Genomic DNA, 12536 nt, shown 5'->3' with positions numbered 1-12536 from the left:
TCACACCAACCGTCATATCCTCTCTCACTACATCCATAAATCTTCTCTTTGGCCTCCCTTGAGATCTCTTGCCTGGCAGCTCCAATTCAAGCATCTGTCCACCAATATATTCTCTATCCCTCCTTTGTACACGACCAAACCATCGCAGTCTGGCTTCTCTGACCTTCTCTTCGAAAATATCTAACATGTGCTGTTCCTCTGATAGACTCATTCCTGATCCTACCCATCCTGATCACTCCCAAAGAGAACCTCAAAATCTTTATCTCTGCAACCTCTTGTTCTGCCTCCTGTCTTTTCGTCATTGTAACAGTTTCTAGGCTAGGGGTCGGGAACCTTTTTGACTGGGAGAGCCATAAAAGCCATAGCAGAGATCCAAATGCAAATTCCTCTGTCCACGCAGCCTGGAGTGCACGGTAATCATCGTCTCTTTTTTCTTTCGCCATTTTTTCCATTATGAGGGTTGACGCGAATAAACTAGTTGGCTATCTGATAGCCATGCGCTGTCACTGGTAGAGCCATTAATGGCTCGCGAGCCATAGGTTCCCGACTGCGGTTCTAGGCCATACAGCATCGCTGGTCTCACCACTGTCCTTTACACCTTCCCTTTCATTCTGGCCAATAGTCTTCTATCACATAGTACCCCTGACACTTTTCTCCACCCATTCCAACCTGCTTGGATCAGTCTCTTCACCTCTTTTCCACACTCTCCGTTGCTCTGGACTGTTGACCCCAAGTACCTGAAATCCTCCAGCTTCTTGATCTCCACTCCCTGTAGCCTCACCGTTCCTCTCATTCACAAACTAACTAACTTTCATTCCTCTCCTTTCAAGAGCATACCTGTACCTGCACCTCTCTAGATTTTCCTCAACCTATTTCTGCTCTCACTGCAGATCACAATGTCATCTGCAAACATCATGGTCCATGGAGATTCCTGTCTAACCTCAACTGTCAGCCTGTCCATCACCATTGCGAACAAGAAGGGGCTCAGAGCTGATTCCTGATGGAGTCCCACCTCCACCTTGAACTTCTCTGTTACCCCTACAGCAGACCGCACCACTGTCTCACAGCTAGCATACATGTCCTGCACCAGTTTAACATACTTCTCTGCCACTTCAGATTTCCTCATACAATTCCAGAGCTCCTCTCTTGGCACCCTGTCATATGCTTTTTCTTGGTCTACAAAAACACAATGCTGCTCCCTCTGGCCTTCTCTGTACTTCTCTATTAGCATTCTCAACCCAAATACTGCATCTGTAGTACTCTTTCTAAGCATGAAGCCATACTGCTGTTCACAAACATTAAGAATATTTTCCCTTAATGTAACCCTGTTATTAACAAATCCTCTTTAAAAGGACAAGACCGTGTTGCGGATGTGACGTCACTATGACGTTACATCCGTTATACGGACGGTCCGTTCTCCAGATAGTCCGCATTGTGTAAAGGCCAAATATCGTGATATCGGTAAGCTTAAAATTACTAAAAGGCTAATTTATTAGCAGATGAAAATGTTTTAGAGTATATCTCAAATATGTTTTCGGTTATGTACATGCTTGAAAGCTAAAGCCTTGCTCTTTATAATCAAGAAAATACCTTTTTGCAAAAGTCCTTGACGGTACTTCTTGCTTCTCTTACTTTGATGCTAACTGTAGCGAACGCTAGCGTTGTCAACGAAAGTCCCGTCTAATAGAATCGTGCAATTTCATTCAAAGCAAAAGACGATTATAATTGTCTACAGGTCACTCTTACCTTTCTTTTCATCTGCGTGATAGCATTGAAATTGGGCGCCATATTACTTTGTACTTGTACTTTGATAATCACCTTTAAAGTGCCCCGAGGACTGTCAATAGTCCTACAACATAGATAGCCTGGACGGAGTGTTATTAAAAGCTACAACAACAACAACAACAACAACAACAACAACAACAATAATGATAAGAAGAATAAGTATCTCTTAATTTACTTGCCTGTTAGTTTTGTTTGTTGTTTATCACTCCACTGTTAGTTGGCTAGGTGAGGGGAGAAATCTAAAGCAGAAATATCGTTTTTCACCTATCGAATTTGGTCATGTTTTTTGTCGTTGTACATGGTGCAGAGTAGTCTTGCTAAATATTTAAGAACATTTCAAATTACGAAATGAAATGTACATTTTTAATTATAAGGATTTTGCCCTTGCTCCATCCCTGTAAGATGTAATTTCACTTCTTGAGAGAGATGAGATGAGAACAACGTTATTAATCCCGAAGGAAATTGTTGGGCCAGAGTTTCAAGTAAAAACATAACAGTAATAGATAATAGTGGAAAGGAGGAAGAATAAGAAATATAATGAAATATAAATTGTCTTAGCTGTTAGCAGTAACTACAAAGATTCTTAATATTGTGACAGATGTTAATTACGTTTCATTACAATGACGGTAAAATTAGTATTTCTGTTTCAAGAATTTACATACTGCCTTCGCATACTTGTACTACTATAGCTTGACTTAACTGGGTTTTGATGAGGTAATTTTGCTTTATGATAGTCATGCTTCAACACCTTACTATATTTGGATATTGTTCACTAGATTATTGTTTATATTAAGAGAGTAATCCTTAAATAAACATTTTGTTAGGACACAATTCACCGTTTCACTTGCCCATCTCAGTTTTTCTCCCTTTTTAAAATTTTTTTGCTTGGTTACAGCCTCAGACGGATGATGGCAGCAACCTTGCGTTTATTGTACTCCATCTCCAGAACAGGTAAATGGTAGAAAACAACCCTGTGAAGTTCCTGGCTCAGTTTCAAAAACGTATCCAGGTGGCTTACTGGGGCCTTCATGTGTGGCATTTGCATGTTCTACCAATGCCTTTGTTGGTTCTCCATGTTCTCTGGCTCCTCCTGCAGTAAAATAAATATATGCAAAACAAGACTGCTACTACTGTACTGTTGTTAAACTCATCACCTTTAGAAAAACTCAGAACCATTAGATAATGTGGAAGAAGCAAAAATCGTACTTTTTTCATTTCCTCATTTTTTGTGCCACAAGACAAGTGCATGCAGGTGTTATATGCTGTATGTACAGATAAATGTGTTTTTATGTGATTGTTGCCACTGTTTAGTAACTACTGAATCAAGTGGTATTTTTTCAGTGATAATGTCCGCATCATCAGCTGAACTAGTTCAGAACAAGAGCATTATTTCATACTGTTTGTGGTTTAGCTCACCCGTGACTGTAAATAACTAATCCAAAGTATTGTGCAAAGGTGGTTCTAAAATATTTATTGCTAACGTCTTGGTTTTTTTTTTTAGTCTACAAGTACAACCTCTTCTTTAGACTTCAGTCTTGTAACATCATCGACAACTAGACAGTTTGTCCCGTTGTAGTGCAGTTCATTTTAACGCTATAGTTACTAGCAGCAGTTTTTCATTTTTGCAACAGTGGACATAAAGGATGGGAAAAGATCTTATTTGCTCCTTTTATGAAGATGTTTTTCCTCTGCATTTCTGTTTACAGGTGACATGATGTGTTATTCTCTCATCTGTGGCCAAAAAACAATTCCTGACTGCCTATAGCCTGTAAAGCTTGTGTCTAGTCAGGTGTTAATGGTCTTTATACCGATTGATTTGCTTCCAATTGTTTAAGGCAACACAATCTTTTTCAAGTTTATTAATATTGAATATGTTAGTCTTACAGAATGACTGCTGAATATTTATATATTTTTTCTATTTTAGTTAAATTATTTAATTTAGACTACATTAACATGCAACAATTCCCAGAAACATATACCGTACTTTGGTCTGTGATTGGTTGCAAGGTGTCCTATGTGACCCACAAGAGCAGTCACGAGTCTCTAAAGTGGTATGGTCACGATATAATCTAAAATTGTATATCATCTAATACTGCAACTACAGCAGATATATAACTGTTTAAAGGTATAATGTGATCAGAGTATGGTTAACAGTATTTTAAAGGGTCAAGGGATTTGATGTAGTAGGACTTGTCCAGGCTTATCCAAGACTGGCGAAAACCCTCAAGTGTCCCCAAAATGTGTGGTTCTAAACTACTTTAGCTTCATGAAAATATTTTGTCTTTACTTTTAGGTAGTCCTGTGACCAGCCAAAATCTCGTGAGGACTTTCAGTGTGTCTTCACAAAGGGATGGATTCAGTAAGTTGCTCTAGATCACAAACTTAAAACATTCATCCAGGTAATACAAACTTGATGACCTAGCGTTTTATTATGTGACACATCTGCATCAGTATGAGTTGCCAATAGGATATACTGTAAGTGCTACATCCCACTTTTTTAGAGTGGTCATGCTTATACTCTCCTCAAATCTTGAAAGCTTCCCGTTAACTCAGCTGAAATTTGAATTATATAACCACAACAAATAATGGAGACATGAAATTGGTAACAGTGGCATGATCAATACTGCTCTGCATTTTCATTATCTGTTCTCTTTATGATTCTGCATTTTATGTAGGTATACTTACTTTGAGTTGAAGTCATCAAAATTCAGACAATGATTATTTATCATTTGTCATCTTTTTTTTTGTGAAATTTAGCCATGCTGCTTTTCTCTGTGAGCATTCCTGGTTTTTTGGCCATATTGTTAAAGCAGGTTGCCTATACATTATTGTGGCTTTTTAGTTTCATGACTCATCACCATGTTTTTTGACAAAATCTAGATAAACCTAAATTAAGGACCATTATTGCATAGTGAATATAGTCATACAATCATGTAAAATTATTCTTACGGTAATAATAAAAAATAGTTCAAAGTAATATGACTGTAGAAGTTCTCAGTCATCCAGGTCATGGTGAATTCTTGAGAGGCTGCTTCAGTTCAATTGAAGAAGACAAGAAGATTTCGACAAGTGTCCAGAGTAATACTTGATCATTCAGTCAATTCATGTCCTGTATTCTACATGCTTAACAGGGCACATGGCATCCACAGAGTTTGTGTTACATGAAACAAAACCCGAACCCATAAATGTTCATTACGAAAAAGCCTGTATATTGAATCCCCACCTTCACCATCCACGTAACAATGTGTGGGTAAAAAGAATTAAACTGACACCAGTGAAATGCTAGGAGAACCAAACACTACAGGACTGTCAAATCATCAGATCAAAATCTAGTCCTCATTGCATAACTATGTAGTGATTTATTAGCAGTGGCTGTCATGTCATATTTTTGATTTGGTAAAATATTCCAACTTTCATTGCACTGTCACAAGTTGGGTTGTGTAAGATGATTATGTAACACACAGGCTGATAAATCCAGTTTGTTTTAGCAAAAAAGAGCTTTTTTGTTTTTTTAAAAGTATGGATGAAAAACTACCCTCAGAAATCTAGGAAGTGGGTCTGATTGTATAAGAGGAATGTCTCGTTAATATTTTTGTTTTCTTGTTAATCTACTCACTGAGCTTGGCGTGTGTGTGTGTGCGTGTGTGGTTTTTTTACTTGCTTGCTTGTATAGAGTATGTAAATGCCCAAGAGATCCCAACAGACATGAAATCCATCACGGACAGAGCAGCTCAGACACTATTGTGGACAGAGCTCTTCAGAGGTCAGTTATTCAGATTATGTTTTGCATCCCATATATTTAGATTTTTAGGTTCTTGTCTCATATTAACAACTATTGTAATGCAGGTCTTGGCATGACAATGAGCTACCTATTCAGGGAACCTGCCACCATCAACTACCCATTTGAAAAGGGACCCCTGTCACCTCGTTTCAGAGGAGAGCATGCCCTGCGCAGGTAAATAACACCGCTCTTTTTGTTAACGCTTCGAAATTAGTTGCGTTCTCAGCAAGCCGTGCTGGACATATATTAAGGTAATGTACATCTGCCTGTTTAGGTGCATCTTACGGTCTGGAAAATGTAGCCTTTTAAAAGAAGCCAAAACATTGAAGATTAACTAGTTTTTTGTTCAACTGGTTCAAACCCTTTCCACTGCATCGAAAAGAATGTACCATCAATTTTCATTTTACGTCCTACACGTGACTTTTATTTGCTATTTTGTTTGAGAATTTAGAACTCACTTTGTCAAAAAAAAATAGCAATGACTAATGGCACTTTGCCCTGTGTAGGACTTTGTTGCTCTTGGATTTATTCATTATATTATTAACACATTAGCTTATCATGTTAAAATCCTGCAACATAGGTTTTCAAACCAAATGTCAACCAAGATTGCTATGTTGGATACAAAGGATTAATACATAGTCATGGACAAAATGTTTTTTGTGATTGTAGGAACTTGTGTATTATTAACTTGTGTATCCTTTTAGATTTGTACTTGATACTATAAGCATACTTACTCAGCAACATTGACATTATTAGTGCCAGGCTGTTGCTGGTTAATTCAAAATAATATTTAAGAAAATTATATATTTTGTAGCAAACACTTATAAAACTGATTTTCGAATAAAAAGGGGAAATCTTTTGTTCTTTGTCGCCATGTTCTTTCTAATGAAAATTATTCAATGATTCTAGGTATCCCTCTGGAGAAGAGCGTTGCATTGCCTGTAAGCTTTGTGAAGCTATTTGCCCAGCTCAGGTACACACACACTTTTTCTCTCAGTTTTAACACACTCAAGCACAACGTGAATAAAGAGAGCTAAAAGAGTAACCTGAATTCATTATTTGGTCTTTTCATCATATCACAAATGTGACTTGAGGATCTACATGATATTTTGAAATAGTGGTATTTTGATTACGTTGCATTTTATGTTTTGCAAAACATGATTGTCATTTAAATGTGTCACATATGCAAAATCAACATTGTACATGTTCTGGTGCTTTTTCTGTGTTAGTGTATATGCCAAGATTGAAACAGTCAAAGGTTGATTGAGTGACAAAAATATTGTTAATGTTAAGGTTCCAGGATGTACAGCAGCGCTACATTCAATTATCATAGTATGAGTTTACTTTATCCTCCCCTTTCTGTGTGTCTGTATGTCCATGCCGTTGTATGTGCTTGGTGTGCAGGCTATTAGCATTGAAGCAGAGACTCGTGCTGATGGCAGCAGGAGGACGACACGCTATGACATTGATATGACCAAATGCATCTACTGTGGTTTCTGTCAAGAGGCGTGTCCAGTGGATGCTATTGTTGAGGTGTGTGTGCATGACTGATAAGGAGTGCAGTCTCCCCTAAGTCATTGAGCGATCCTATCTTATTTGTTGTTTTCTTCATGTGGACATTCATTGTTCGCTCTCTCATTTTTCAGGGTCCAAACTTTGAGTTTTCTACTGAAACCCATGAGGAGCTGCTCTACAACAAGGAGAAGCTGCTTAACAATGGAGACAAATGGGAAGCAGAGATAGCTGCAAACATACAAGCTGATTATCTCTACCGATAGACATAAAACACAGACACGGCTGCATCAGCTCTCTGACTGTCAGACATTCATACTGTAAAAAAGTAATAGACGTGCTTTAGTGTAGGAGTTAAATTTGCAACATTTTATTTAAAATACCATCATCATCGAACCAGTATCCTCCCCCTCTGCTGGAATGAAGATACAATACATCGATATATTTATGTCCTTTTGGGTATTAAGTGTGTCTAGTGGCTGGCTGTGACCCTTGTGCAGTCTTCCTTCGAACAGCATGCAGGGGGTAATGTGGTATGTCAGATGTGCTGGATGATATCCTGAATTGATTCCAATGTAAAACACAAGTAAATATGTTTAATTCTTATACCTGTCCTACTTTCACACTCTTCATACTATTTCCAGTCTCAATCAAATATGGTTTTTGGAGAAAGCTTAAATCATAACCTTAATACCAGTGTATTATACAGAACTGAAGAGGCTTCGCTGATGAGTAATGAAACCTTTTTAAAAAAAAACAAAACTACAAGTCCACTTTCTGCCACAACATCTGAAAAAAAAAATCAGTAATTTTTTTTAGCATGGTAGTAGCTATTGATACCACACACTACATGGTTTAAGAATTGCCAAACTTGATTGGAAGCTGGTACGATGACATCGAGTGAATGAGCAATCCAGATAGCAACACATTTTTGTCATGTACAGGTCAAGATTGATATATATGTAGTACCACAGAGTATATCTACATCCCAAAAAACATAGGGTAGTTAAACTTGAGTTGTTCAGGTTTTACAGATGTACTGAATTGTTTCCCGCTTGCTTTTGAAATGAGGAAGTTGGTTGCATAATATTGCTTGATTTGCTTGCATAGAAGCAGTCTTTAAGCTTGCTTAGAAGCAGTCTTAAGTTTAAGAAGCATTTCTTTAAGTAATCAGTCAGTTATATTTGTCAGGCCACAGCAGGTCTTTCTTACCCGTAGTTGTCAAACTATTACTCCTCCCCTTTCTGCAGGAAGGAAATCGGAGACCACGATAATATCAATATCAAAATCTACAATGAACACACTGTAGATTATGAGCCTTCTGGCAAAATAGTTTTCTTTGATATTAATTCAGTTCTATACCAATGATCCTTATGAGGTATCAGGTGCAAGCACCTGGAGGCGGTCCACCTCCATATGATGCAACTAGGCCAGTGTTAGGGTGTACACCCAGGAGCCTACCTTCACATGTGCTTTTGGAACACTGTGGTTTGGTGTATTGGACCTGACATGTCCCTGTCAGGCCCCTGTCCTGGTTGGAGCGTTAGCTAGAAACTTAATTGTCCTACTGTGATGTCAAGAAACTAAAGGGTCTCTTGGGTATATTTCCCAGTAAATCCTCTTTCCACTTGGTTAGTGAAAGTGCTCCACCTAAGCTGCCAGCTCCGCACAGGTATTGCCGAAAGTTTTGAGAATGACACAACCATAGAAACATCTGGCAAACACCTAAAAACCCTGAAGGAACAGAATTTGTCAAAGTGTCATTCTCAAAACTTTTGGCCATGACTGTATTTCTTCTTCCACTTGGAGGCAGCCCCTTTACCCTCCTTCCGTGGAATAATCAGCTCCCCCATAATGGATATTTTTGTGAAGATAAACCAAAAGACACTTATTAGGCTATAAGGAGGTTATTGTAAATGCTGCCAGTAAATGCAGTGTCTCCCGAGCCAGCCTCGGGTGGGCATGGGCCAGTGTCTCCCTGAGCTGGTCCCAAACCCGAATAAATACAGGGGGTTGTGTCTGGAAGGGCATCCGATGTAAAAGTTGCCAAAACCGAACGTGCAAATCAATCCTAATTACATGATCAAACCGGATTGGTTGAGGCCGGGGTTAACATTGACCGCCATTGGGAACCAATGGAAACTGGGCTACTGTAGGTCAAAGAAGGAGAGGTGGAAGGCGTGATCGGAAGCAGAGAGAGGGGAGGAAAGGAAAGAGTCTGGGACTGAGAGTAGGGACTTTGAATATTGGGACTATCACGGGAAAAGGTAGAGTTGGTTGACATGCAGAGAAGGAAAGTGGATGTTATGTGTCTCGGAGACCAGGTGGAAAGGCAGTAAGGCTAGAAGCTTTGGAGCAGGCTTTAAGTTGTACTATCATGGTACTGACAAGAAGAGAAATAGAGAAGGACTTATCTTGAAGGAGGAGTTTGTTAGGAATGTTCTGGAGGTGAGAAGAATGTCAGATAGACTTATGAGTCTGAAACTGGAAATTGAAGGTGTGATGCTCAGTGTCATTAGTGGCCATGCCCTGAAGGTGGGATGTGAGTTTGAGGAGGAGAGGTTCTTGAATGAGCTAGATGAAGTGATGCAGAATATCACAAAGAGATGAGAGAGATAATTGGAGCAGACTTCAATGGACATGTTGGTGCAGCCAATAGAGAGGATGAAGAAGTGATGGGCAGATTTGGTAAATAGGAAAGCAGAGGAACAGATGGTGTTTGATTTTGCAAAAAACATGGAAATGGCTGTAGTGAACACTTTTTTCCAGAAAGACAGGAACATAGGGTTACTTATAAGAGCAGAGGTAGGAGCACGCAGGTAGACTACATCTTGTATAGACGAGGTAACCTGAAAGAGATCGGTGACAGCAAAGCAGTTATTGGTGAGAGTGTAGCCAGACAGCATAGGATGCTGGTTTGTAGAATGACTGGTGACAAGGAAGATCAAGAGGACAGGCAAAGCAGAGGACAAAGTGGTGGAAGCTGAAAAGTGAGGAATGTTGTATGGTTTTTAGGGAGGAGTTGAGAAAGGCTCTGGGTGGCTTCCAGATGATTGGACAACTATAGCTAGTGTTAATCAGGGAGACAGGTAGGAGAGTACTTGGTGTGTCATCTGGAAGGAAAGTAGATAAGGAGACTTGGTGGTGGAATGAGGAAGTGGAGTATATGCAGAGTATATTCCACTCCGCCCCTGCTCTTAATAGCTTGGCAGGTGGTACCTGCCAATACCTATCAGAGATGGCCTGCATCATTACCACATGAAAGGGCAACACATAACAATTGACAAACACAAACTATGACATAACAGGCTATGAAGTGACAGGACATTTCATAATGGCTAAAGAGCAGCCTGCCACCAAGGATATTGAAATGTAACACATTACAACGATGCATAAAGGGATTTGAACAGAGGCAGCTTGATCCATCCTCCCTATGGCATCCAACAAGTTAGACTGGTTCAACCAAGACTCCCCTTTTCTCTCCCCTTTTTGCATCTATGTTGCCGTTAGCACTGCCTGCTGTCTTTTCCTTGGTGTCCCAGGCTCTAAACCAGAAAACTTCCCTGGTCTTCCCTGGTACAAGTCATTTTTTTTAATGGTGCCAAATCATAACACCGTTTCTTAGGGCACATTTATATGTTGAGTTGGTTGAAACAATGCTTTTTAAAATGTACAGAAATCAAATTTACCCTGAGAGCAAGAACTTCGCAACAGTAGCAAAGACATGGCATTTACTGAGCAGAAACTTTGGACAGATCTTTGTGCAATATGAGTGGCCTTCTGTCTCATCCAATTGGGGTTACAAAGAGAGATAGTAAGCAAGCGTGTGGTAGAGACAGGTTATGAGGTTTGGGAGGTACCGAGAACTCTTACGATTAATACCTGTTAACGGTATGTTGATTGAAGAACCCACACACAAGGCTCTGCAACAAAGCAGATATTGTTTGGAAAATCTGGTTACATCCAGTTACATCCATAGAATTACTTGGTGGGTTGAGCAGTTGGGAGAACTCCAGTTGTTGGCTGACAGTTGGGCAATGGTGTCAGCAGGACTCCAGCTACAGAAGAACAGCTGGGCTCTGGGTTATGGTGTCGACGCCATTAGAACTCCAGCATCCAAACTCTTAAAAGAAAAAAGCCTGGGTCGGAAACCGACAAGGGAAGCCCAGTTGGGATGGGGGGCCAGGCAAGAGATGATGGTATACACCATCATCATTTCCATGTATAACCATTATCTGGATGCATTCAGTTCACACTGAGATGATAGAACATCACAATTACCATTGGTATTCAACATGAGCTATCCATTTGCTTAGAAGCTTGCATTGCCAATGTGCTACAAAATAACAATGTTCATATCAATACAATAAAAACATTGCCCATTACTAAGTAAAGTGCTCATCTGTTTCCACATATCCTTTTCCAGTAATGTGTTTTTTTACAACTCATTATTACATCAAGGCAATTTACTTGACCCAAAATAATGGCAGTTTACCGAATAACTTGAAGAGATATGCATTAGTCATTCAAATTCTATGCATCTGCAATACACTTTTATAGTAGAACATAGCTATCCACTACTAATGTAAGCCGCATGGCTGAACTGTGCACAACTTGGCAACATACATCTTCTATCGTTTTCCTCTTCATTGCAACGTTGACTCCAATTGCTGACTGTGCCAGTCTGACAAGACTTAAATGACTTGAAATTACAGCAAAAACACAATAAGCAGCAAGTGGGGGTTAACATTTCCGCTTTCCATCAAAGAAAATTAAACATGGTGTTCATTATAATTACTATGCACCGTTTTTTGGAGAGCATTGAGCATTATTGTACTTTATCATGATAATTATTGTTTCTGAGAAAGTTGATCTTTCAATAGCTTAACTTTAAAACAGTATTAGTTCCTTTCCAAGTTTGTTAGCATGATTCTATTAGTGACTAACCACAATGTGTTCACTCACTCGAATTTCCAGTGTTGATTTATTTTATGGAGTGAATTCGGCTGACACTCTCCAGTTGGACATCACAATCCGGGATTTTCTTTCTATGCACGGTTTCATGGGAAATTCTGGGAGGGAAAAAAAGGGACTCTTGTTCGTTCCAATTGCACCCCCAAATAATGATACGAAAATATGTTTTTTTTTTCAGGAAAGACTGTGTCACAGCTTTTGCAGTGGCTTTGAGTTTGGCTTAAGAGTCGTAGGGAAGTCTTACCGGAATCGCAGCCTGCTCGCATCATCTCGGTCCTTAACTGTAAACTGGTAGTCTTACAGTCTGAGTGCAGTCATAGCTCAGTCTTTGCCAAATCTCAGGGCTCAGGATAATATCATAAGTGTTTGACAAGCCTTTGTGTTACATCACCATAAAGACTAAATCAACAATCAATAGATGATCTCTGACAAAACAGTTGTTAGTCTCAGTATATGATGAGAATTAAAACGGTAAAAACTAGTC

The 12536-nt window shown here is 39.3% G+C and overlaps 1 protein-coding gene across 1 annotated transcript; it reads left to right on the top strand.

Annotated features, from left to right (window-relative positions):
* The first annotated feature begins 1377 nt into the window (after positions 1-1377).
* Positions 1378-7684, top strand: ndufs8a (NADH:ubiquinone oxidoreductase core subunit S8a). The gene is made up of 8 exons (XM_086177226.1): positions 1378-1461; positions 2681-2736; positions 4079-4144; positions 5459-5548; positions 5632-5740; positions 6476-6539; positions 6971-7099; positions 7213-7684. The coding sequence occupies exons 2-8, from the start codon at positions 2691-2693 to the stop codon at positions 7342-7344; spliced, it is 636 nt and encodes a 211-aa protein (XP_086033352.1). The 5' UTR covers positions 1378-1461; positions 2681-2690; the 3' UTR covers positions 7345-7684.
* Positions 7685-12536: the final 4852 nt, after the last annotated feature.

The sequence above is a fragment of the Fistularia commersonii genome, chromosome 29 (assembly GCF_037954325.1).
Source record: "Fistularia commersonii isolate RoL2024-O1a breed Wild chromosome 29, RoL_Fcom_v1.0, whole genome shotgun sequence".
Taxonomy (NCBI): Eukaryota; Metazoa; Chordata; class Actinopteri; order Syngnathiformes; family Fistulariidae; genus Fistularia; species Fistularia commersonii.
Note: the sequence above shows the minus strand (reverse complement) of the source record. Positions and strands in the feature narration are given on the sequence as shown.

What these genes read in the sequence shown, in the direction of transcription:
- ndufs8a (XM_086177226.1), top strand. Translation starts at nt 2,691, where the DNA reads ATGATGGCAGCAACCTTGCGTTTATTGTACTCCATCTCCAGAACAG. An exon ending in GTGGACAGAGCTCTTCAGAG is followed by an intron (nt 5,549 to 5,631) that starts GTCAGTTATTCA and finishes ATTGTAATGCAG; the next exon opens with GTCTTGGCATGACAATGAGC. An exon ending in AAGCTATTTGCCCAGCTCAG is followed by an intron (nt 6,540 to 6,970) that starts GTACACACACAC and finishes CTTGGTGTGCAG; the next exon opens with GCTATTAGCATTGAAGCAGA.